Genomic DNA, 27,321 nt, shown 5'->3' with positions numbered 1-27,321 from the left:
ATCCCCTCCCTTCTTCCCTTCACCATCATCTCCCTTCTCCCTTCTTCCCCGTCTCTGTCAAAAGATAATAACAACCACTATCCATACAAGCTCCATTGATATGCAGACATATCCCCCAAATGTCACCGGGCTGCTCTCGCTGCCGGCTCCTCGCTCCTCGCTTGCTCTCCTCCTCCTCGCCTTTACCTCTCCACCTCCACTTTATCATTCCGTCTTTTTTTTTTTTGCCTCTCTGGCTCTTTCCCAACTAGACTTTTTGTGCTTCTTTGTGTCTTGGTTTGCTCGAGAATTTTTTAGCCTACAGAGAAGATTTTTTTTTTTTTTTTGCTTTCATACCTTCATCCCAGCGCCCCCTTCCTCTTCCTCCTCCTCCCTCTTCCTTCTCCTCCTCCTCCTCCTCCTCCCTCCTCCCCATCTCTTGCTTTTACTTCTCAAGGATACCCAGAGACCGAGAGTTATCCTCATGTGACTCTGCTTTTCCGTGTTTGTTTGTTTGTGCAGCGTACGTGCATCTGCTGAGCTCTCTGGGTAAACGTGAGGCAACGCCATATACCTGTCTCTGGCTGTGTAATTACAGCCACATCAGCCCGCACCTCCTTTTTTTTTCTTTTTCTTTTCCGGGGCAAATACTTGACACTACCTTGAAAGAGTGTTTCTTGAATAAAAAGAAATCTCGCTCCTGCCTGCATGCCGTCTCTTTCCCCCCCTCCTCTCTTTCACTCACACACACACACGTACATGTGTACACTATCCACCACCGCTACAGGCTTAGCGATATCTCATTATCCTGTTTATTCATACAAACAAATGCCTACTTTTCACGCACACACACACACAGACACACACAAATACAGATGTAGTGCTGGAGTGGAGAGGGAAAGGAGCGAGCACTGCAGTGTGTTTATATATATATATATATATATGTGTGTGTGTGTGTGTGTGTGTGTTGGTGTGGGGTTGCACGGGGCAGGTGGGGAGGTTTGAATGTTAACTGCCTTATCACTCCGATTTCACACTCTCGCCTCCGGTCACACACACACACACACAAACACACAATGCACACGCACAGAAAACACCCTGTTGCCTCCGGTCTCATATGTGACGACTGATTAACGGGGAAACGGGGGGCTCACACACACACACACGTACACAGTTGCACACACACACTAATCCTAGCCAGAGGGGAGGTTTTGTGTGTGTGTGTGTGTGTGTGTGTTAATGAGTGTGTGAGCCTGCTTCTGTAATGGGGCCACCTGTCTACTCATTAGCCTCGTTACCCAGCCTTTTAATTGCCCCCAAACTCGGCATCATGCCTCCTCCTCCTCCTCCTCCTCCTCCTCCTTCTCCTCCTCTTGTTCCTCCTCATCCTCCTCCTCCTCCTTCTTCTCCTCCTCTTGTTCCTCCTCCTCCTCCCTCGCTCCTTCTCCTGTTGATTTTCCTTTTTCCCGTTAAGTGAACTATTGGGACATATCAATAATGTGACATCACCGCATACAGAAAGGACTAAGTCATAACATGCAGGTGCCTGTGTGTGTGTGTGTGTGTGTGTGTGTGTGTGTGTGTGTGTGGTGGGATTGGGTGTGGTTGTGTGAGTGCTACTTACTCATATGTCATCATCATATTAACAAAGTGATTGCTTTGACCCCGGTATCAGGAGGCATATGAACATGACGCCACTCCGAGGGGAATTTACACACACACGCACATGCATGCACGCACGCACGCACGCGGTTCCATATACAGGGTTATTGGGTTGGTTGGATTTACCTTAAGCAGCCCAGAGCTCTGCCTCCATCCCTCTCCCCTCTGTGTTTCTGGCTCACTGTGTTTTTTCTCACTACACTTACAGTATTAACACACTTATTTGTCACAGCTACAACAGATTGTTTTATCGAATGTTTTTGCAGCTTAGCATACATTTTCTCTTTTATTAGGTTCGGTGCAGTTTTTCTTAAAAGTTGCTGAGAGCTCCATTTTTTTTTTAACACACACGCAGTCTTTTATGCTCTCATTCTGGCCTCTTTGTACAAAATTCAGCCGATAATCACTTTTTTTTAATTCCATTGGGATGCAGCTACAACCCGGAGGCAAAACTTGGCAGAGAATCTGTAATAATATTGTTGTTTGTCCTGATCTGTCGTAAAACCAAAGATAAGCTTTGAGATTTCCAAAACTTTGACCGCTGCTTTTTAAATCAGTGAAAGGGGGGTTTTATTATTCAGAGGGTAGATAATATAAACTTGTAAATGCATCTGTCAGTGGTTATATCAGGTTTCCTTCCAATCCAGTGAGCGATATAGCTGTCAAATTACGTTTTTGTTAATCATTCCTATCAGAATTACATATGTGATATAGCAACAGAGCAGCCCTGTTGTTTGACCTGCAGCTTTTCCAACAGTGGGACTTTCAGAAACAGTAATGAAATAGGATTAAACTGAAATGATTAGTCAATTATTCAAGCGACAGAACAATGCATGGCAATTGTTTAGATTGTGGTTGAATAGTTTCAGTCATTTCTTCAAGCAAAAAATCGACTCTCAGATCGGAGGATTTCCTGCTTTTCTTGGCTGTCCGACTCCAACATCGCAAAGAAAATATTTGCGGTTATCTTGACATGTGAGGGCGTCGCAATGTGGGATTTATTCAGCGTGTTGAACATTTTTTCCCTGGTTTCGTAGACAAAACAGTTAATCCATTCATTGAAAGAATAATCGGCAGATAAATCGATTATGGGAATAACTATTTAGTCACACATGATGGGATATCTCGGTGTGGGTGTATCCGGCGTCGTCATCGTCAAACCCTTTCAGAGACGCATTACATTTAATTGTGAAACATGGAAAAGTGAAAAAAACAACAATCTGTGATTAGTTGTGCAACTCTTCTTGTCCTCCGCCCATCTCTCTCCCACCAAATCCATCTTCTCTTCCCCTCTCTCTCCCTCCCTCCCTCGGTTCCTCCTTGTGTCTCTGTCAGACAGCTCTCTGGGCTGTTGCCAGTCAAGTTACATGAGAGAACAGGCGGCAGAACATTCCTGCTGAACATAGCTTTGCACTCAGGGGATTCCCTCCCCTTTCTCCCTTTCTCTCCCTCTCTCCGTCTGCCCTCTCTCTTTTGTTTTTGTCCATTCCCGTACTGTAAGGTCCAGCTCCAGCCGGCGGCTACTCTTCCATCAGATGCATTCTTCTCCCTCTTCATCCGCTGCTCTCTCTTTGTCTCATAATCACGGAGAGGATGCTTCTGTTTTGTCTTGTTTTTTGTGCTGAAACGCAGCGACTCGTGCTTTTTAATGTTGGAGCCACGGTGCATACATACCATACGCAACGTTTTCACTTGCTCCTTTTAGTTTTGGTCGCACAGCAACTGTCGCTTGTGTTGCCAACCTGCGTTTTTTGTGTGAAGAACACCTTGTGTGCAGAGAAAAGCTCATCTGAACACTGTGTTAGTCGCTGCAGACGACCTGAAACAGTCTCAGTACAATGTCTGACTGTGACGGGGGCAGGAGGAAGTGTACTGTACACGAAAACCCCCTTTTTTTAGGTCTTAACCATGTTGAATAAACACTTGACCGGATGCAGTTTTAATCTAGACGTGAAACAGTTCATTTCATTCTCTTCTAAAAAGTCAGGAATCAATGTGGTTGCATGTCAAACACAGCAAGACATTTAGCTGCAGCCTTATTGAAATAATTGTCCCACCATGATGCCATATGAGTCCCACAAAAGGCTTTTTATTATATTTTTCACAATTTTCGGACCATTCATGAATTACATGATTAATTTATTAATTCAGCCGCTGGCAGCTTGATTGATCACGGAAATAATCGTTGGTTGCAGCTCTACACCAGCGCATTCATAATTCATAGACGTGAAATGTTACATCTTGTATGTTGCTTTTTGTGATGGCTGCACTTGTAGAGCAGCAGCTAACGATTATGTGCATCATTGATTGACTGTTTGTCCTGATAATCAATAAATCATATCATCTAGCAACATAAGCCCATAATGATTTGACAGAACCCAAACCAAACAAACAGAAAGCGATTGATTAGTCAAAAAGCATTGATCAGCACCACCAATGGTGAACACTATTACTTGTAACTGTTGTTGTGATCACTGCAGACTAGACTTGACCTACTTGTCCCATGCAGTCACATTGGGCGACCACATCAGCAGCACACAGCGAGCAGATCAAATTTCCGCCAAAAGCCTGTAGCTCTCAGTCGGGACGTTATAATATATAGAAAAACGTGGAGAGTTTCGATGGAAAGTATTGAAAAACCAGAACTTCTTGGCTCCTATTTGAAATCTCTTTGCTGAGGGAGAACAAAGAATTTCCACAAGTGTCCTCACATTTAACCACAATTTCCTGATGTCTGCTCGGCTCCAGCGCGGCCCCCCCTGTGTCCCCTCTTCTGTGGCCACTGTCTCCTCTCATTCTCCTCTTCTTCCCCTTTCACTCTCTGTTTTTTCACTCTGTCTCCCGTACGTCTTCTGTGTTTAAAGTCCAAACTAGCAAGCCAGGCTGTCTGAGTCCCCGGGCTGTTATTGATCGACTCACTGAGAGAGAGAGAGGAGAAAGAAAGAGACAATAAGTGGTACCAGGCGCGAGCGCGAGCCAGAAAAGGGAGGCCTCGAGAGCTTGTCTGAACCAGAGGGTCTATTTCTGTCCGTCTCGGTGCGTCATTATTGGCCGGGAGACATCCTGGACGCGGGGGGATGAGATGACGGATGGTGAGCGGGGTGAAGGGGAACAGAGGTATAGGAGGGACGGCGAGGGGTGAAATGAGGTGCCGCGAGGTTGGAAGTCGGTTGCAGATGGAGGAGATTGACATGAAGACAAGAAGGTTGTCTATAGCCGCAGCCAAACAGTCCGATTGTTTATTGTCAGATGGGATGAGACTGATAATCTGCGACCTGACAGCCGGTTGTTTAAGGGGCTGAGTGTGCCTGTGTATGCACAGTCAAGTGTCCAAACACTGACATGTACCGCAGCAAGAAGGGAACAGGAAGGACTCAGTGGAAGTCTGTGGAGATTCAAGTCCTGACATGTTGTTCCTCACTCCCCCTCCTGTAAACACACACACACACACACACACACACTCTCACATGGCTGATATCATCTTCATTTACACATTCCTTGGGACCAGTCCACTAAAAGCAAAGGGCTGTGGAGCCACACACACAGGCCGCAGCTTCGAGGGGTTTCCCAGCAAGAAACCACACACACAGAAATACACACACAGAAACACACACACACACACATGCTGTGTCGACTCCTTCCAGTCCGTGGTTCATGTCAAATCTCGATTTGAAGAAAAGAAAACTCAGCGTGAAGAGAAAACAAACATTTTTTAGCAGAAGCTCTGATCCATGTACCTGTTGTTGTTGTTGTTGTTGTTGTTACGCTGCCGTCACACAGACGCTGTCGGTTCTTCCTGTAGTAACTTTATGAACTGGACACTGATCTGATATCTGGCTCATGACTGAGTTATTTTTTAATCAAGCAAGTCCTTTTTTCGCTGTTTTGGTCACTTTTTTTCTCTACGGAGCTCCCCCTACAGTTTCACATTGCATATTTCCACAGTTGTAAAAACTCACCACTAACCCTCCTCTCTGCCATGTGCATCTGTTTTCACTGAAGCCAGCAGGAAGGTCATCCATGGAGCGATGTCGACCGAGGTGGTTAACGTTAACAAGAGGTTACCAGGCATGCGTCATAGTGCATATTTCACAGTCCATGTTTCTCGCGAGATGAGATCTGGGACAGCGGGTCGTAGGCGCTGACCTTCCAAGGTTGGTTTTTGGCCAAGAGACGCTCGGTGGAAGGCAGAGAGCCTCCGTTCTCCCAGTAACAAGTCATGTAACCATCACAATTACTGAGAAGCTGTTTAATTAAAGTAACAATCTTGCATAGTTCCCCTTTAAGCACTGACTGAAATCACATGTTTTTAAGGCATGTAATGACCCAATAAATAGCAAATTGTGGAAACAAATAAAAAACACACAGGTGATGGATTGTTGGCGGATCACAGTGTCCAGCAGAGCTTTTTATTTTTCAAACCAAGCCAAGAAACACACAGACTGTCTGCGACTAACCTTAAATCTTCTCTCATTGTTTGAATGCGATTCAGTTATTTTATTCATTTTTGCCAAAAGCCGTTTCGCTCCAGCGCACTGTCGACCTTTCAGTGCGTTAAAATTCAGATCAGCATCCACACAAACGCTTTTTTCAGGTGAAAAACGCATCTCTTCACTTCTCCTCCTATGTCGTGATGTATATTTTTTGAACTTTTACTCTTAAGTGGTTTGAGTTCAGGTCCATTTTTAGAGGTGGGAAAAGAGCCGTATTGTTGATGAGTGGATCTGGTTTCAACAAACATCCGTGGACTATTAATAAATCATGGCTGCTCCGCGCAGTGGGATGCTGTTGGCGTCACCGTGTTTTGTGTGTCTGGGCGCACACGTGTGTGTGCGTGCATGCGTAAATCATTGCTATAACCTTATATTTAAACAAGGCTTCTAAACTTTTTCACACTCTCTCTTGAGAGAAATAAAAAAAGACTTTGTATCTCCTGAGTGTTGCAGTCAAACCACCTCCAGCGTTTTTTCTGCGACTTTTGTTGCTTCCTGTAAAGAAACCCTACAAAAACACACACACACACACACACTTAATTGGCATGAAACCTCGACTAAAAATGGAAAACCAGCACATGCCAAATGCAAACCTAACTCTAATTATTGACTCTCTTCTTCTCTAACCTTTTACAAACTAAAACCCAACCGTTCCCCATCCGCTGTGCATCTTCAGGACAATTACCCAGGAGTCCTGGGAGGAGATTTTTTTAACAAAACCAACAGCTGGAAGGGGAAAACACAATGATGGGCTGTGAGGAGACGGGCGAGAGCAAAGATTTAAACAGCAACAGGGGAAAAGAGGTTAAGCGCGGAAGGTGGAGGTTATAGAAGTGGTGATTTGTGACCCACAGGAAACAGGCAAAGGGCTCATTTTCCCCGAGCTCTCGGAGACCATAACAAGCCCAGTGCCTGTGTGTTTCCTCTTGATAACGCACTGCAAGCTCACATGAACTCTCAATGACTCACTCGACACTTGACAGAAAGATCTTTTTTTTTTTTTTGCGTGGAAGCTGCTCTTTTGGTTCTTCTGTGTCTGTTGAGTTTGACCGTGGTCGTGTCCAAAAACGGTGAGGAATTCCTAGTTGTACCCTTGGCAAGGTGGGGAAAGGCGTGCGAACGTCTCGTCCTCGCTTATTTACGGCACGTGTAAACACAGCTGTGGACAGGAGATGGTGAAAAGAGGACAGTAAAAAAAAAATCTGAAGCTTCCTAGAAATGTGAAGGGAAAGTGTTTGTACTTTTTCCTGCTGGCTGTTTGCCTCCAGTCAGACGCTTCGTCCTGCAGCGACAGACAATTTGTATTCAGTTACAGTGATCAGGACAAAAGAAAAAAAAAGAAAAGATAGATAGATAAAAGACAAAACTGTCCTTGTTGTTCAAGTCCAGATCCCGCAGTGATCTCGACAATAACTTCATCACACCTCTCTCTGCCAAACACTCAATTTGCTATCAGCCGACTCTACACTCCACCAGTGTGATAGAGGAACTATCAATGAGACCATGGAGCGCCCGCCGATTAGTCGGCACGGTTGATACCAGATGAGTGTTTTTTTTTTCTTTTTCAGAGGGTGTTGAGTTTTTTTTTTTGTCACAGATAGCAAAAAAGAAAGTCATTCTGGAGAAATTTAGTGAAAAAATGTAACACACGTACACTGGGTCTGCTGCTAGAAGGCCCCTCAAGCTGCTGTTCCCAGACTGCAGACTCCTGCTCTGAGCCGCAGGATGATGTGTTGAAATCTTGGCGGCAAAGAGATTGAACGCTGGCGTATGAGCTTTGAAGTTAATTTGACAAGTGCTTGAATGGTTCAACTATAAGCAATATTACCTGTGGGGTGGGTGGACGAGAGAGGAGGAGGAGGAGGGGGTGTAGGGGGGTGTAGCCTATCTAATAATATGCTGTCGCTTCGGAGGCAGGCACATGTGCATCAGAAGGAGTGGACCGAGCAAGTAAATGTGCATGAGTGTGAGTGTGTGTCTCTCTGTGTGTGTGTGTGGGTGGGTGGGTTGAAACACACTTACCTATAGGGATGTGAGTGTACCAGCCAGACATCATTAGGCTTTAAGGCGAGAAACTCTCCACAGTCTGCCTGACCCAGCAGACACGACAGGCAGGCAGTGGCACGCCGTTTAAGATCATTTATTTGGGTTTGCATGTACGCCCAGTGTGTGGACTTCTCTGTGTGAGTGTGTGTGTGTGTGTGTGTTGCATTCTGTGTGTGTTTGTGTGCATGTTATTTATTTATTTTGCCTGGTAATATGCCTGAGCCTTCATTATAGCGGGAGCCATAACTTTGATAAATCACTTGGGCTCGGGGCCCTCACTGCTTTCACAGTATTAGAAAACTAATTGAAATTCTCTTCCACCCCCTCCTCTCTCTCTCTCTCTTTCTCTCACTCTCTCTCCTTCTTTCTTTTCCACTCTCTCTGTTTTTCACCCTCTCCCTCCCTCCCTCTCTCTCTCTCTCTCTCTCCATCGTCTCTGTAGCGAGGGCCAAACAGTACCGTGGTTTTTCGGTGGAATAGAAGCCAAGAGGGGGAAAATGTCATCACTGATTTAATAGGCGTAGTCTTACTCAGAAACACACACACACACACACACACACACACACACACACTCAGACACAGACAAACACACACTGCACTCTGGGGAGTGTTAGGAATCCTGATAATGTCATCATAGGAATCTCCATAATGTACCCCGCTCTCCTGCAGGCTCCAGTTTGACTGCGCTTCTCCCCTCTTCTGCTTTTGATTAGATCCGGCCAGTGGGAGTGGGGGCATGGGGGTGGAGGGGGGGATTTTTAGGTTTAGGTTGATGGGATTTAGAGTTTAGATGTATGTTTCTATGGCCATGATCCCCCCGCTGTCCTCGGATTGCGGGGTCTGTTTGGTTCGTTGCCTGGGATCTCCCAGCTGCCACTGGATTTGGGGTTTAGTCGCAGCATTGTCCGTGATCCCCCGCGCTGCAACCAGATTTGTTGCATTTGTCGGGATCTCTCCGTGTCGCAGATCAAAATTCAGGGTGTGGTTGTTATGTTGTTGTGTTGTTTTGTTGTGTAGTTGCGCAGGATCTCCCCAGATGAAATGTTGTTTTTATGAGTTGTTTTATTGTGCAGGATCTCCTCGCCGCTGCTGGATTTTTGGTTGTTTCATTATGCACCATCATCACTCAGCTTGCTGCTATAGATTTGGGGTTTAGTTTAGTTGTGTGTGTGTGTTTTTTTTTTTTGTTTTTTTTGTCCAGGATCTCCCCGCTGCCACTGGATTTCGCCGAGCTTAGCCACTTCTTTTTAATATCTAGACACTGCTACTGTTTGTGCGACACTTGGGGCTTTGTGTGTCCACCCAGCAGCCCCTCCTCTCTCTCCCCCCCGGGTGAGCTTTGTAGTGTGAAGCCAAAGATTTAGCGATGGAAGCCGACTCGTTTGTGTGTGTGTGTGTGTGTGTGTGTGTGTGTGTGTGTAGGCTATATGTTACCCAACTTGTGTGGATTTCGAGGAGTCCTGTCAGCACACAAAATTTCTCTCTGCAAACATTCCTCCAGCCCAGGAGAGGAGGACAACTTACGGCGTGTGTATCTTGACTAGACAAATCCATACCATCATTCCCAGACGCACACACACACACTGCAGGCCCATAGCTACAGTACACAGGTTGCATATTAGTGTGCGCGTGCGTGTGTATGTGTGTGTGCTTAATGAGGATGTGTTGATTGATTAGACTGCAGTAATTAGCTGGAGTGTGAAGGCCTGGAAAGGTCTCTGCTCTGGTGTGTGTGTGTGTGTGTGTGTGTGTGTGTGTGTGTGTGTGTGTGTGTGTGTGTGTGTGTGTGTGTGTGTGTGTGTGTGTGTGTGTGTGTGTGTGTGTGTGTGTGTGTGTGTGTGTGTGTGTGTGTGTGTGTGTGTGTGTGTCCCCTCTGGAGAGACATTGAACTGTGCTATGCACCATTACATTGTACACACACACACATACACACTCTGTACAAAATCGGTCCCATCCAAATCTCAGATGTGGGATGAGTCATCTCTCGGAGGCAGACCTAATACTCTGTGCAAGTGTGAGGCGAGAGGAAGGATGTTTGCAGTGTGTGTGCGTGTGTGTATCAGAGTCTGAGACCTAAGGATATTTGCTGTGTGGTGATGTGGATGTGAGTGTGTGTGTGTGTGTGTGTTGCAGAATGAGATGTGCTTGTGCCAGCAGTTTCTTTTCCTGCACAGTGTGGCCTGAACACTGACCTGATCCTCTGCCTGACAAATCAACTCTCTGCCTCCCCTCCTCACCCCCTCCTCCTCCTCCTCCTCCGTCCTTCTTCTTCTCCTCCTCCTGCTCATTTGTAGTTTCACTTCTCATCCGCTGCCCAGTTTTTCCTTGCGCATCACACGACCGCCTCTAGTAAATGCAAATAATGTGGTATTAGGTGTGACAGCCTCAGTCTGTATAGCCTTCCTCCTACTGAGTCGAGAGGAGGGAGAATGAGCTGCTGCAGTGAAGCGTTGTGAACACTGCCACCACATGGACGAGCAGGGAATGACATGTGATGCAGTGTTGAGTTTTTATCTCCTCTTCCTTTTGCTCATCTAGCTATGTTCCTTTTTTTTCCCACTTTATCTGAATAATCAAGAAATTACTCCCAAAAGAAAACAAAAAGTCAAAAGTCAATAAAGTCAGTTGCAAGTGAAACGCATGAAAATTCATGAGCTTGTTCTATTTGTGTCTGGGTTTATTTCTGTCTCCTTAATGCAGGGTTTTTTTTTTGCCATATTGATTGACTGAGCTTTTTCCTTTTCTCCCCGAACAGGAAGTTCTACTACATCACTCTGCTGAGGGACCCCGTGTCTCGATACCTCAGCGAGTGGAGACACGTGCAGCGAGGGGCCACGTGGAAAACCTCCCTGCACATGTGCGATGGACGGACCCCGACGCCCGAGGAGCTGCCCTCCTGCTACGAGGGCTCGGACTGGTCGGGGTGCACCCTGCAGCAGTTCATGGACTGTCCCTACAACCTGGCCAACAACAGACAGGTAGGGAGAGCAAAAAAAAAGAAAGAAAAAAAGAGCTTTTAACGTGAATCAATAGCACAACAGAAACTGTACACTACAGGGGTAAAAGAGAGTCGGGATGAGATGCTGCAGCGTTGTCACATTGACTGTTGCGGTTACAGTCTCCTGAACTGAAGCCAGTGCAGTCGTTCAAACTGATTCTGAGGAGGGGGGAGAAAAAAAATGCCAGCGAATCCTCAGCTGCTCTTCTTTTTGTTGCAAACATCCTCCGAAAAAGATCAGCTGATTCCAGCCTCGGTCTGCGCTGCCATTTATCACTGCTGCTCAGGCTAACCTGCATCTCTGCACCTGACCTGAACTCTCTGCTGCCCGCTGGACCACTTTGTTTTCTTCCTCAGTAAGATTATAGCCCCGATATTGTCAGCTAGCGCCATTAATCCAAGTCTGTGGGAAAAATACCAATAATAGAGGGAATTTATCTCTGCAGGAAAATAGATCAGATTGTTTTGGTAAATGTTCACATGAGAAACCAAACACACAGTAGGTGGATATGGATTTGGAAGCCACACATTCATGAGTTTTTAACAGCGTATTTATTCTTTCAACTTATAAAGATCGGGCTGAAAATATGAAGATAAAGTTAAGGGAGAAATTTTGAATTCTTTTTTTGCGTTTGTTTTTTGATTTCTTGAATTCAGATTCATTGCAAATCTAAAAGATGTGGAAAATGTAAGATGAGTTTCACACATGTGAACGTACCCTCTCCCTCACACACACACACACACACACACACACACACACGTACGTATAACCATACAGTGTGAGTTTGCCTGCTGGTCATAAACACCTCGAATTCACACCTTCTTTTCTCATGCTATCTCAGTCTCCCACCTAAACGTGTTGGCCAGCTTATCTCATCAGAGCCTGAGGGTTGTTATTATCCAGGGTCCCATGACTTATAAATGTGGCACACGCACTCACACACACACACACACACTTGAAGCATCCTGATGGACCAGCAGCAGGCTGAGGTGCACACAGTGTACTCTTCTAAAGTCAGTAGGATTCACTCTCTGTCCCTGTAACGCCACAGCTCCACTGTGCACTCGGCTGTACTGTGATCTCTCATTTTCACAACCAGATCCAACCGAACACCGACTCCTTCAGTTTACAAAGTGCAACAGGTGACCAAGGAAGTTGACTGATACTGACATTTTAAATGGAAGCACATGATACACACAATGCTTATTTTTCATAATCAATTTAACTGTTTTCATTTGTACTTTTCCTGTTTTTTTTTTTTAAGATGTGACTAAACATTAATCTATAAGATAAGGAAAACCAAAGTGTTGTCATACGAAGTCTTGAAAATGTGTCCTTTTTCTTTTCATGTTTGGTCGCTCCTGTTGAATCAAATCAAATTGAATCAAATTTTATTTACACAACACAAACTGCCTCACAGGGGCTAAAAAACAACAAAAAAAAGGCCAAACCAGTGTTTTCCTACAACATTTTTTACTCTGTGTTTCTGCCGCTCACTTCTGAAACACATGTAAACACACGTCACAAACATCCCCAGGTTTCTCCAGCCTCCTCACCCTCCTGCTCCTCTGGTCTCTAGGTTCGTATGCTGGCAGACCTGAGCCTCGTCGGCTGCTACAACATGTCCACGGTCCCAGAGAAGAAGAGGGCCCAGCTTCTCCTGGAGTCGGCCAAGAAGAACCTGCGAGACATGGCCTTCTTTGGGCTGACGGAGTACCAGAGGAAAACCCAGTTCCTGTTTGAGCGAACCTTCAGGCTGCGCTTCATCAGGCCCTTCATGCAGTACAACAGCACCCGGGCCGCGGGGGTGGACCTGGACAATACTACGGTTGGTAGTCAGTTGTGTAGAGAGAGAGTAAATGAATGCACTTTAAACAGTGGTCACTCTAAATAATAATACAAATAAGTATTTATTTATATGATTAATACGCTATGTTGTGTGTTATTCTTGTATAAATCTGTTTCTTAACATGTCCCATTGAAGAAGGACGATGAAAGAAAATAAATCAAACAAATATTTCAAAAAGAAATGAGAGGAAAGGAGACGTGGAAACACAAGCAAATGAGAGAAAGAGACTACAGAAGAGTAAACACAGTGGTTTTCTATTGCTGTGAAATGAGTTGGGATGACTGTCGCTGTTGAAAAAAACAGCAGCTTCAAAGATGTTCTTCACACTTTGGTCCAATTGGTCCAGTGTGGGAGTTCTTAGGCTCAATTCCCAACGAAAAAAAAAAAAAAAAAAAATCCTGCAGCACACAGCAGACTGGTGACTTATACATCAAAACCAAAAAGGAAGGAGAGAAAATAAAGTGCGCCCAGCTGACGGAGGCTGTGGGAAAGTAGACCAAGAGAGATGTGATGTGATATGTCGTCTGACAGGTCGGTCTGTATGTGGCAATCTTGACTAAAAGAAATGAGTTTCTGAAATTAGCTTTCACATTTAGTGCCTCTTAAGGAAGTGTGTGAAATTGTCACATTATTTCATTTATTTATTTTTAAAGTCAAATAATTACATCAGCAGGTGATGAGAGGGATATTTACTTTTTGAATGTGGCAGCTCGGCTCGGCGCAGTCGTCTTGGCTTTGTGCCGCCGTCCCCCGTGCCGCCGATCAAACATCTCCAATTTTCTAACATCAGCGCGGCGCTTCACTTCCCTCTGTGGTGGCACGCATCGCTCACGAATGATATTCGGCGCTACATCGCTGATTTCAAAGGCATTCTCTTAATTAAACACATTTTCCCCCCACCATGTTGTATTCCCTCACAGCTGAAGATCAGCGCCAATAAAGCCAGCCGCGACGCCCGAGCCCACATCAGACACGTTTCCTGTTGTCTTAATATTGCCACCATCTCTCTTTCTCTCCGTTGTGTCGTGGGGTGTTTTTTTTATCACAAGAACTTTTCTTGGAATTGGGAACCAATAATAATGTTCTCAGGAACTTCAGCACCACTACAATGGTTCCCGCACTGGGGGATTAGATTACTTTTCTAATGTATCAGAAGCCACTGGGGTGGATTTTACAGTGCTGAATGTCACTTAATGATCAAACATATTCCTTGGCAACTTCAATTTATTCAAGAAATAATGAAGCTGTAGTGCACTAGTCAGTATTATTGATGCATCGTGGTTATGTATTAAAGCAGAAATGAATCAACCACAGAGGATGACTCTGTGTTTGTTCTTTTTATCTTCACGCTTCCTCAGATGTGATGGAAATACAAACAGGAATGTAAATTAGGGGTTTTTTTGTGTGTTTTTTTTTACTTCTTAGCTGTGTTTCTTGAATTTCGTTCCTTTTGGTTCTATAGATCGTGGAGCTTTTCGGTCTTAGTAGCTGCTCTGGGGTCAGTACTTGTAGTGCTTTATGAACCGTCTGGGTTGGATTTGCAGTGTCGAGCATCGGTGATTAGTCGCTATTAACCAAAACCTCTGGACACCGCTAGTAGCCTGTCAGTGCTGAGACAAGGAGATGATGCTCCAACAGTTGGCCTTTGTTGTCGATGTCCCAATTACTATCAGCAAGATGAAATAGCAGAGAGAGAGAGAGGGAGGGAGCAGTGTTCGCACAACAAAGCAGGTGAGTCATCGTCAGGTTAACTAACTAATTCTTCAGGCTTATTAAGATGCTGTAGAAACACAAACAGGACATAAAGTCTCTTTGGTCTCATAGATCCGGTAATTATTTGGTTGAAAAGGACAATACCATCACTTTAACCTTCTCACCTTTTCTTTCTGTTCATTTTTTATTCTCTTCCTGTCTGCAGCATCCTCCTCTCCATCCATCCTCCATCTTCATCTTATTATGTTAACTTAAATATTTCATCTGCTCCCTCCCGCTCAGGTCCAGCGCATAGAGGAGTTGAACGAGCTCGACATGGAGCTGTACGACTACGCCAAGGACCTGTTCCAGCAGCGCTACCAGTACACCAGGCAGCAGGAGAGGCGGCAGCAGCGCATCAAGAACCACATGCAGCAGAGCCACCAGGGCCTGGGTCTGGGCGTCAGCCTGTGGCCCTCCCGCAACCGGCAGAGCTCGGTGTCGACACTGGAGGAGGGCGAAGTGGAGAGGGAGGAGCGGGAGGAGGGCGAGGAGGGAGGCAGAACAGAGGAGGCGGGCAGCCGGCTCCCCACCGAGGACTACATGAACCAGATCATCAACCGCTGGTAGCAGCAGAATGAGAACAAACATACAGACATGCATATGTAATGTGAAAACCCATATACACACACACATATACACACAACACATATACACATATACACACACACTCTTACTTACAAGTGGCGCCTGCATCAAAGACCCAAATGACTGACAAACAGACTTTACTGCAGAGTTGGGCTGCGGGGATGAGAGTCCAAGTGGTTGCTATGGAGACCGGGGCTTGGTCGATTGCATCAGCTCACGTTATTGAGGTTTGCCCAGTTGTTATTAGCACCCGCTTGCCCTTTCCCCCCCTCTGAGTTACTCTGTCTCTCTCATCATCATTACAGACTGAGCAGAGGAGAGATATTTTTAAGAGTTGCTGACAACTGAGTATCTCATCCATCTCTCCTGCCTCCACCTCCCCCTCCTCCTCCTCCCCCCTCCTCCTCCCTGCTCCCCGCTCCCGTATCCCTCTCGTTCTCTGTGGCCTGATATGGAGCATGAGAAAATAAAATTAAGTCTGTGAATTCCCGCTAATCCTTGCTAAGGACCAGTCTACTTCCTGGATGCTCCACTTTCAGAGGGAACTGGGAAGGCATTCAAAGTATGCGAATGGCTGAGCTGAACAAAGAAAATGGTGGGAATACATGAGAGAGACTCTACCGGAAGGAAGGAAAGAAAGAAAAAAGATGGACTGAGTTGTGTAATAAAGCTTTCTGCTTCAAAAAAAAAGAAAAAAAGAATCTGCCATTTCACCCATGAACACGCTTTGGTCATGAAATAGTGACAGTCTCATTCTCATTTTAGGATGAATTCATTTGTATTTCCTTTTGTGTTTTATGCTTTTTTAAAAGCAGAATTGTAATAACACTGAGACCAATATTGCTGCCTAAAGAAAAGTGATTCCTTTATTTGTTTTTTTTTTGTTTTTTTGTTTTTGTTTTATAAGTCAAAGCTAATGGATCGGATTGACGTACAATGGACCATAGCCATTACTGAAGCCTTGCATCTTGGGGGCAAAAAGTGGCCTGTTTCTCTGTTAAAGGTTCCCAAAGCTCCTGTCGCTTAATGAGTTCATTATTTCTCCTTTTCTCTCCTTTTTTTTTGTGTGTGTGTGTCTGTGTGTGTGTCTCAGTCCTGGAGAGAATGACAGCCAATTACAGACCCCAGTCTCACATAGGTGTGAAGAAATCAAAGGCAGGGAGAGGAGAAAGAGAGTCCGCTGCAGGTTGTTGCCAGGAACCGTGCTGTGTGAGCGGCAAGCGCTTTGGAAGCCTTAACTCAGACGAATGCTCGAGATGGGAGTTGTGGAACTACTGGTCACCATGGCAATGTGAGCCCTTAATGTAGTGGGTGGCATTTTCAGTTTCTCTCTCTCTTTTTTTTTTTTTTTTTTTTGTCTTGTCTTTTTTTCTTTTGGTTGACCAAGAGCTGCGTTTTTTTTTTTTTTTTGTAAAAAGGCGGCAGTCTCCAAACAAGCCTCCGTCCCACCTGCTGAAAGGGCGCACGCAGCTCCGGGCGACCAGTAGTTCATTAACGTTAGAGATATTTTTTTTGTTGGTTTTTACCCCCACGATGATGAATGGACGAAGACGAGGTAGCAGTGCCTCTTAAGTACTGGGATCATAGTCAACATAATTATTGCCAGATATTATTATGTCTGCATTATAATACAGTAATTTCTCTGACTACTTGTGTGTCCGTGTGGATGAGTGTGTTTCCGCGTGTGTGTGTATGTAAATAGTATGTAAAGTATGCCTTTGATTGGCGTATGTGTCTGCCTTTGTAAATAGTGTGCCTGATTGAGAGAGAGTCTAATGAGTTTTGTGAATGACTGGTTTCATGACCAATTATCTTGCCATTTTTTTAATTATTTTTTTTAATTTGGTGGTGGAGGGCGGGGCAGCAAAGTCCCTCCAATAGCATGTCACAGGAGTGTGACCATCGCAGCGATGCAAGCCAATAATACCCCACTCCGCCCCCTTTCCTTAACATTTTTTTCCTCCCTATGTTTTTGTCTCCTCCTCATGACTTGGTTACATATGAAGATATTTTTTTTACTATATAAACCTAAAATGTAAATGGATATTTAAAAAAAAAAAAAAAAATCAAGTCTGCCTTTGGGACATGTCTTTACTCTTTGCAAGAAAAATCTATTAGCAGAGTTGGGTTGAGATAGCCAGCTTCAGTTTGAATCATGATTTTGCACCTAATTGTTTGACTCAATCAGGATTTTTAATTTGTCATGACAGAATTTGGTGAAACAGCACTTCACACCTGGCAGGATATCCACATTTATTCAGCTTGTTGCTAATGAATCTCTTCAAGCACCAGCGTAATAGAGACCTGGTGTAAAGCTAAGTAAGCTACACCTGTTATTTCAATGGTCAGATACATCTTAGTTGATTTCATTTCAAGTCTCGAGTTTCGGTTGGCTACAATTTAAGATGTTTCCAAATGTTAATCATCTTAATCCACTTAGAATTGAATCTATCTCAGACCCCAACCCTGTCTACAGGCAAAGAATCCGAGCAATAAGAGGAGAAAAACCAATGACAAGGTGGAGAGAAGTGTTCGTAGAAGTGAGAAGGGGAAAAGACGTGTCACAGAGTAAGGAGATCAAGCTGAATGTAGTCCAGATTCAGTCTCATCCACAGGGCAAATTGGAGGATGTATCCAGGCAAACTGCTTTCTTGGCATTACCATAAATAATATGTTGCATCCTGTTGTTAACAATACTTTTTGTGCGCGTGTGTGTGTGAGTGTGTTTTTTTTAAGTAAAAAAGGGAGGAGAAACTAACAGTTAAACCACCCACCATTGCCCTTTGTTCATTTTTAGATTATCACCCCAGATCCTCCTTCCTGTGTCTCTCGTTTTGATCAACTCCTTTTTAAATCAGGGATGATTCATGAAGGAGAGAAGAACGAAGGGAGGAGGGGTGATGAAAGGTTTTGGGATACATCCAGAGTCAATATGCTGCTTTTTGTGTAGCCTTCAAAGTAACGCAATAGGGACTGGGGGGGAAAAAAAGGATATGGAAAGGAAGATGTCCCTTTTTTTTTTGGTTTCTTATTAACTTCCCCTTCATTGTATTCTTGAAACTGGAGACCTGAAGACGCTGCAGCTCCAGGCATTTTGCCCATGAGACCTCTTTTATTTAGAGTCAGACTTATATTAGACCATATTTGGGCTCCAAACCAATATTTGGTGTGGCATTTGTGGCTAAACACAGAAAACAAAATGGATTCTTTATTTTAAGAGTGTTTTATTTTGCAGCGTATTTGAAGCAAACCTCAAAAATGCCTGAACAGTGTGAAAGAGAAAACTCCTTTCCCTGAGTAATTCCAGAGATTGAAGCTGTAAAGCTATACTCAAATATTTTATGTCTCATCACTATGTATATCTGATGTCTTAACAGCATTTATTTTGTGACAATGAAGCAACCCAGGTGTCACTAGCATCTTTTTTTTTCTTTTTTTATGTGTTAAAGAGAGTGTGATAGAGACTTTCTTTTTGTTTTGTTTTTTTGGATTGGTGTGCAGTCTGTCTCTGGCTCTTTCTGTATGCATAATTCTGGGTTTGTTTCTTATGATTGCAAAAATGAATCATCAAGCCACCAATTAAAATATTTCATTTTTACAGACCCGACCGTGTTGTGGTTGTCATTGCACATCATTTATGATGTTTCCCACTCTGTCGCTCTTTTATCAAGCGCAAACACTCATGAAAAACATTGCCCATCGACTTGGAAATCACATCTGAGGTACCGCACTTGAACTGCAGCCACATATTCATTTAAGACTCTTATTTAGTGAATTTTTTGACAACTTGTGTGGGAGCCTTGCCCCTCAGGTTCTTACACCTCCATCCACAGGCCAATCCATAACCAGAGAACATATTCTACCACTCGCCTACACTAACCACAGGACCGTGACCCCATAAAGCAGCCTGTCCCTGCTCCTAATGACAGCCTCAGCCCTGTCAGCTGTGATCTACAGCCTAATTCAATCTGCAAACACTCTGGGCCTAACCTAACGCACGTATATGCACAAAAATATGCGTCTTTCTCTGCTGTGGCAGGTAGGTGTTTGGCGAAGGAGGTGCAAAGGGAGGGGCAGGGTATAAATATTCCCTGTCCTTGGCTGAGCATGCAAAGAGATGGAGCAGAGCGGGGGCCTTCACCCCCATCTCATCTACAAGTCCGGTGAGTTTCAACTTTGACCCCCCTCCACCTCTGAGGCGGAGCAGAGAAGTAATTTGCCTGGACAGAAACAAGCAGAGGGATTTGTCTGGAGGGAGATCAGAGCTCAGTGACAGCACCAACAAGAGTGAGAGTGTAAAGGAGATTAGGAATCAGAGCGGGCCTTTAAGGAAGACAGGAGGGAAAAGTGAGGATGTTTTTGTGCCTGACATATGAACAGAGAGCGGGAGGGAAATGAGGGGTGGCAAGAGAGAAAGGGAAGGCTGTGCAGCCTCTCTGGCAGCTGGTACATGGTGCATTGGACTGAACGCAGTCTTTAATCCTGCCCATAGTTCTGGGTCGCTGTCATTTCAAGTGCAGCTGGACTTAAACAAACAATAATGGCTGAGCTACTGCAGAGGGCTGAGCAGCTTTTGTTTGGCTGAACATGTGCATGTGAGTGTTTGAGAGAAAGTGCCCGCTCGCTCCTGCAGTGGGAATCCGGCTCTGAGTGATTGTATGGGCTCTGGCTGCAGTCCATTATTAGGAGGTCAAACTGGCTGCAGCTCCTCATTGCCGGTCCCATGCTTCTTTCATGCAAACAAAGAAGCTCTGGCATTATTATCGCTTATTTTCAGCGTGGAATTCTGCAGATAAGTTCATATTGAGTGCCTCCCTTACACGCATCAGAGCCAGGCTATTGTAGTTCTGGAGGATTGCCCCGTTGGCACTGGCACCGGTCACGATGGAGTTTCGTCTTTTGTCTCCGGCTGAGTCATTTCCAGCAGTGGCATAGCTTAGACCTTCATCGTCAAATATACAATGTGGATAAATCTCTATACACAAACAATTTGCAGTGTTTCAATACCCTGTTTTGTCAAAAAAAAATTCAAAGGGCAACAAGAGAGTGCAGTCCAGTGTGGGAGTGCACTTTTCTTTTTCAGCAATAAAATAAATTATGATTAGATTGGACATCTGTGGCTGTTATCTGACCTTCCACTCCGGGTTTGGCTAATCTCCCAGGTCAACACCAAATCATCCCTCATGATATTAAAGGATTGAAAAGAAGAATCCAACCTCCCAGGCAGGCGGACAGGACAGTGTGGAGCTCTTACAGGCTGAGACCACTGGGAATCCAGTGTGAGGAATCCCACAACAATCCCATTATGATCTAAAATGTGCGTTGATTGTGCTCGTGTGGGCGTGTGGAGCTGTGGCCCAGGAGCTCACAAAGAGCTGATCCGCAGTAAACTTATTAACCTCTACATAAAAGTCTCATAAAGGTTGATGTGGGAGAAATGGAGCAGGATACAAAACCTGGGTAAGGGCCAAATGTGAAATCTAAGGCTTTTAAAGGGGTGCATATTTTCCCATTATACACAAGAGTGACACATGCAAACACGACAGGACATTAAAATGAAGATTGTTGCAATGCAATGCATAAAAAAATTAATTAAAAAGTTCTCATTTTGCTGAATATGTATGTGTGTAACTTTGACAAACACCAAGGTAGCCAAGTCTGCCTTCTTGTCCATCTGTATTTAAGATTTGAGTTCAGACCGGCCCCGGTGTTTGGTGGCTGTAATGTGGTGAATTAGCTTCATGTAGGAGACCCCGGCTGACCCCCATTATACAGTCAGGGACACATTTAATTAGCGGCAACTCACGTGAAACGACAAAATGTATTAATATTAATGGAGGTTTAATTGAGGTCGTTTTGGTCCCCCGTCGAGGCTTTCAACCTCTAAAACGGCTGACGTGTGATAGTGTGAGGAGAGGGAGCCCACAGCCAGGGTTCACCGTTTCTTATGTGACCCCAGAGAAGATGACAACCATCTCCCATAATTCATCTGAAGATGTCACCTCCTTGACAGATGAACAGGCCCTGTGGGCAGTGTGTGTCAGGACTATGTTTAGCCATACTTGTGGGGACTCTCCACTGAGGACGCTTTGGCCTTCCCGCATAAGGATGCAACAGATTTTTGTGTTACAGTGCGTGTGTGCGTGTGTGCGTGCGTGCGTCTGTGTGTGTGTGTCTACATGAGAGAGGTGTCCACGCATGCACATCAAAGTGAAGGTCAAATCCAACAGGATAATTAATGTCTCTGCTTTTTATACAATGTTAAATCAAATCCTGGAACTGCTCCCTCTGGAGGATCAGCTGTCCAATTTAATTTAAGCTGCAGAGCGAGTAAATGAAAACGCAAGACCCATGCCTCTGCACCCTGGGACTGAGTCTCCGTACCTTTCATCTTCTTTTTGTCAAGACCACACAACAGGTAGAAAGGGAGCCTGGCACATTTTTAGCAATCTCCCCCAGAGGGACAGTCTGTCCAAAAGATAGAGACTATAACCCAAACTCAAGGTAAAATTGTACAAAATGGACTCAAGTAGTCTCAGGTGACTCTTACATAATGAGAGGGATTTAAGTGTCTCTACTTTTTCATTACCACATAACAAATACTGTTAACCAAGGGGACAGTTTTGGCTTATTCTAAATACAGGATTTATTTCCCTTGGCTATCACGGCATGCATGCAGCAAACCTCATTTCCATGAGCTGCTTTTCGAATTAATATGTGCAATTTTTTCACACCAAGTCCCCAACGTACAGCAGGGTCCAAAAGTCGGCTTTTCCATTTTATCCTCTTTTATATGGCAAATCTATACCATCTATAATATAATGATCACCTTTAGTTTTATGATTTGTAGGCTACTTTGATTGAACATTGATTTTCCTTGTTGGATCATACAAACTCACTTATAGCTACTGTTTATGCACATATAGGCTACATGGCACAGTATTTAACAGTAAGTAAACGTATTTTACATTTTCTTACATTTCCTGCTTTCCTCAACTCATCTTGTTATTTATGTGATGTAGGCCTATTGATAATATAAAATATAAATTTCAACAAATTTAGACCAGTGTCAGATGCATGACATCGTCTATGGTAGCTACAACAACCCTTTTCACATCTTAACTGATACCACTAGCCTGCTGAATATAAATGTTATATAGCTGATAGATTTAGTACTTCAAGGTCACCTAGGCTACTTCTACCACTTGAAAAGGCTGAGTAAATTCAAAATATCTGTGGTCTACCACCTGAGTGAGAAATGATATGGATGGCCTATTCCTGTCTACTATTTAGGCTACACACCAATAAATCTTATTATTATTAGGCTATTATTTACTGCTTATAAACATTTTAAACCTCCTTATTTTTTAGAACAGCAAAATATAAGCTAAACAAGCCTGTTTCTTTGCTCTTTGATATTATGTGCCAATTGATCAGCTATCTATAAATAACTGAATTCAGTGAATAGTGAAACTTTTCTAATTGAATGAGAATAATGAAATGACATTTTGATACATTTTGGCAGGCAGGGGTGAGGCCGTGAAGTTAATAGCTTACATTAGGCTCACTTTCCCTTCTCTTTGGGGTATTTTTTCTTTTTTAATTACTTCTCTCTGTGAAATGTGCTGTTTTCTGTTCAAGTCACGTTTCAGTGTTGTTGAATAGTTTTCCAGTGCTCTGGGCAACACAGTCTCACCCCTTTGCGTCAAACGGTTGACGCTTGGTCAAGGCCCCTTACGTCAATATACTGACGTGGAGGGGGTACCCTCGAGGTCGTTTCTCGACGAATAGGGCCACTCATAGACTTGAATGCAAATCCCTCATCCTCGGATTTTGACGCAGGGGGGCGGGACCGTTTCTCCCTCGACGTTGCTCCAGAACGCAAAGGGCCACTCATAGACTTGAATGCGAATCCCTCATCCTCGGATTTTGACGAAGGGGGGCGGGACCGTTCGCGTTGTTTCCAGACACTCAAGGTACCCCTCAGCGTGGGACCTGAACGCACAGGGATTTCAATTGATTTTAATTCAATCCCCTCCGCGGCGATATGTGACGCTCAGAGCAAGTGCTCCAGCCATCCATTCACTCCTATTCCGATCCGGCCGCGGTGCTGAAAGACGCCGTGAGCTCCCCTCCCATTGGATAACTGATCCTCGTACCATTTGCAGCTGAATTCGTATATTTATACAGCAATTTGGCCGCAAAAATAACATTTCAACATATTTTTATGACATTTCTAACGAGAAATGTGTGTTTTACTTTCAAAATCTATGTTGAACGAATTCAAATTATATTTTGTTTGGCAAATTGAATCTGTTAAAATGTGTACAATATGTTCATTCAGCTTTCTGGCCATAAAAACAACATTTCGGGATATATCTGGCATTGTTTGAGGACATTTCTAGCGAGAAATGTATGTTTTACTCTCTAAATATATGTTGAATGAAAGCAGATTGTGTTTTATTTGTCCTGTAACGATATCACAGCTTGTGCTTGTGACTGTCGAGCCGCTTTGGGCGTCATGTTGCCATAACAACGGCCCGCAGACCTATTTCTCCAGCCGACAGGCGGACATGCAGCTTCCGCGTTGTTGCCGAGGATGTGACGTCATTGCAACGGCGCCACCGGTCGCGACCATAGCCTGCGACACTGCCATCTACGGCGTCTGGACGGAACTACAACACCTTAACAGTGTGGAAATTAAGCCATGTTGATTTAATTCAACAACATGTGAATAAACAGTGAGGAATCAGAACAGTTAGACAGCTCTTTTTCAACAAAGTCCAAATAATTCAAGTAACTCAAGTCATATAGGCCTTTTTTTTTTTTAATTCCAGAAAACAACATTTCTCCCCCCTTCTCCCTCCTCCCGCCCAGGAACCTTAGTTTATAATATAGTGTAGAATGAACCCGTCCACTGTAGTAATGTTTATGCACAACTGCACCACTTTAGCCAGCTCCTTTATTTCTGGTTTTACATTGGACAAACTGATTAAGGCTCCATTTTCAGGAGACACAGCTATTCTTTAATAACTTCCACATTCGTTGGGTTACGTTCAGAGGTTTATCAGGGCAGGGCCTAGGGTCATCCAGTGTTAGCAATTACAGACCCATCTGACCTTCACAGGGGTCACAGGTCAACTTTTCATGTGAAATTTGACGATTTTTGCTATCAATTCAGGCATAAAACACCAATCCTTTGAGCCGAGAAGCTGAAATGTTAGCTTCTAGTCCAGACCTTTGAGCAGATTGAGCGTGCCAAATATCAGGGCTGTGTTCCACTCAGAAGTGTCCAAAATGGCCAAAAAGCAGTGTTCATTTCTAATCCTTCATTGTGTACAAGACTAAATTCAACAGATATTCTTTAATAACTTCCACATGCTTTGAGCTGGAAGCCTGAAAGTTTCGGGGTTTTATCAGGGGCCTAGGGCCATTCATCATCTGCAATTTCAGACCAATCCCACATTCAGAAGGGGTCAAAGGTCAAGGTTTAATGTGAAATTTGACGATTTTTGCTATTATTTCAGGCATTACTTTGAGCTGGGAAGCTGAAATCTTTAGATTCTAGTCCAGACCTTGGAGCAGATTGATGGTGCCAAATATCAGAGCTGTGCTCCACTCAGAAGTGTCCAAAATGGCCATGGTAAGTGTCAAAGGTCGCAGGGGTCAAACATCAAAGTGAGTCCTAACAAAACACACACACTTTAAGTAATCATCATGAAATTTAGATGAGTTGTATATCAGAGAGTCCTCTATCAAAATATTGCGTTCCCGCTGCGCTGGGGGCCCCTGGAGGCCCCTGGGGGCCACTTGGCTTTCCCATGCTCCCATAGAGTTGGGTGTCGGGGTGATGAATAAAGGGCCTCACAATGAGTCCACAAGCCAAGTTTCAAGTGATTCGGTTGGTTTCTATGGAAACAGCGGCCTCCTGGAGACAGAGGAATGCGGCTGTTTGAAGCCCCGCCTCTCGAAAAGTAATGGCTCAATCAGGACCGAACGCACATCAACGCGTTCGTCTTGGGCCCCCGGAACCACTGATATCAAATTCAGAACTGTACGACTTTTAGAAATATATTTCATCCATTTCAGCTTTTCAGATTCAGAGCCTCTCAGACTTAATGCCTGAGAGACCTTCTGAATCTGAAAAGCTGAAATGGATGAAATATATTTCTAAAAGTCGTACAGTTCTGAATTTGATATCAGTGGTTCCGGGGGCCCAAGACGAACGCGTTGATGTGCGTTCGGTCCTGATTGAGCCATTACTTTTCGAGAGGCGGGGCTTCAAACAGCCGCATTCCTCTGTCTCCAGGAGGCCGCTGTTTCCATAGAAACCAACCGAATCACTTGAAACTTGGCTTGTGGACTCATTGTGAGGCCCTTTATTCATCACCCCGACACCCAACTCTATGGGAGCATGGGAAAGCCAAGTGGCCCCCAGGGGCCTCCAGGGGCCCCCAGCGCAGCGGGAACGCAATATTTTGATAGAGGACTCTCTGATATACAACTCATCTAAATTTCATGATGATTACTTAAAGTGTGTGTGTTTTGTTAGGACTCACTTTGATGTTTGACCCCTGCGACCTTTGACACTTACCATGGCCATTTTGGACACTTCTGAGTGGAGCACAGCTCTGATATTTGGCACCATCAATCTGCTCCAAGGTCTGGACTAGAATCTAAAGATTTCAGCTTCCCAGCTCAAAGTAATGCCTGAAATAATAGCAAAAATCGTCAAATTTCACATTAAACCTTGACCTTTGACCCCTTCTGAATGTGGGATTGGTCTGAAATTGCAGATGATGAATGGCCCTAGGCCCCTGATAAAACCCCGAAACTTTCAGGCTTCCAGCTCAAAGCATGTGGAAGTTATTAAAGAATATCTGTTGAATTTAGTCTTGTACACAATGAAGGATTAGAAATGAACACTGCTTTTTGGCCATTTTGGACACTTCTGAGTGGAACACAGCCCTGATATTTGGCACGCTCAATCTGCTCAAAGGTCTGGACTAGAAGCTAACATTTCAGCTTCTCGGCTCAAAGGATTGGTGTTTTATGCCTGAATTGATAGCAAAAATCGTCAAATTTCACATGAAAAGTTGACCTGTGACCCCTGTGAAGGTCAGATGGGTCTGTAATTGCTAACACTGGATGACCCTAGGCCCTGCCCTGATAAACCTCTGAACGTAACCCAACGAATGTGGAAGTTATTAAAGAATAGCTGTGTCTCCTGAAAATGGAGCCTTAATCAGTTTGTCCAATGTAAAACCAGAAATAAAGGAGCTGGCTAAAGTGGTGCAGTTGTGCATAAACATTACTACAGTGGACGGGTTCATTCTACACTATATTATAAACTAAGGTTCCTGGGCGGGAGGAGGGAGAAGGGGGGAGAAATGTTGTTTTCTGGAATTAAAAAAAAAAAAGGCCTATATGACTTGAGTTACTTGAATTATTTGGACTTTGTTGAAAAAGAGCTGTCTAACTGTTCTGATTCCTCACTGTTTATTCACATGTTGTTGAATTAAATCAACATGGCTTAATTTCCACACTGTTAAGGTGTTGTAGTTCCGTCCAGACGCCGTAGATGGCAGTGTCGCAGGCTATGGTCGCGACCGGTGGCGCCGTTGCAATGACGTCACATCCTCGGCAACAACGCGGAAGCTGCATGTCCGCCTGTCGGCTGGAGAAATAGGTCTGCGGGCCGTTGTTATGGCAACATGACGCCCAAAGCGGCTCGACAGTCACAAGCACAAGCTGTGATATCGTTACAGGACAAATAAAACACAATCTGCTTTCATTCAACATATATTTAGAGAGTAAAACATACATTTCTCGCTAGAAATGTCCTCAAACAATGCCAGATATATCCCGAAATGTTGTTTTTATGGCCAGAAAGCTGAATGAACATATTGTACACATTTTAACAGATTCAATTTGCCAAACAAAATATAATTTG

At 44.3% G+C, this 27,321-nt stretch overlaps 1 protein-coding gene across 1 annotated transcript in view; it reads left to right on the top strand.

Annotated features, from left to right (window-relative positions):
* Positions 1–18,948, top strand: part of hs6st1a (heparan sulfate 6-O-sulfotransferase 1a) — a 59,137-nt gene extending 40,189 nt beyond the window's left edge. Inside the window, exons 2-4 of the mRNA XM_083998321.1 lie at positions 10,936–11,158; positions 12,759–13,007; positions 15,024–18,948. Coding sequence (XP_083854447.1) covers positions 10,936–11,158; positions 12,759–13,007; positions 15,024–15,350 — 799 coding nt within the window. The 3' untranslated portion in view covers positions 15,351–18,948. The remainder of the gene's footprint in view (positions 1–10,935; positions 11,159–12,758; positions 13,008–15,023) is intronic.
* Positions 18,949–27,321: the final 8,373 nt, after the last annotated feature.

The sequence above is a fragment of the Trachurus trachurus genome, assembly GCF_905171665.1.
Source record: "Trachurus trachurus genome assembly, chromosome: 22".
NCBI lineage: Eukaryota > Metazoa > Chordata > Actinopteri > Carangiformes > Carangidae > Trachurus > Trachurus trachurus.
The sequence above is the reverse complement of the archived record's forward strand: the minus strand, read 5'-3'. Positions and strand labels throughout refer to the sequence as shown.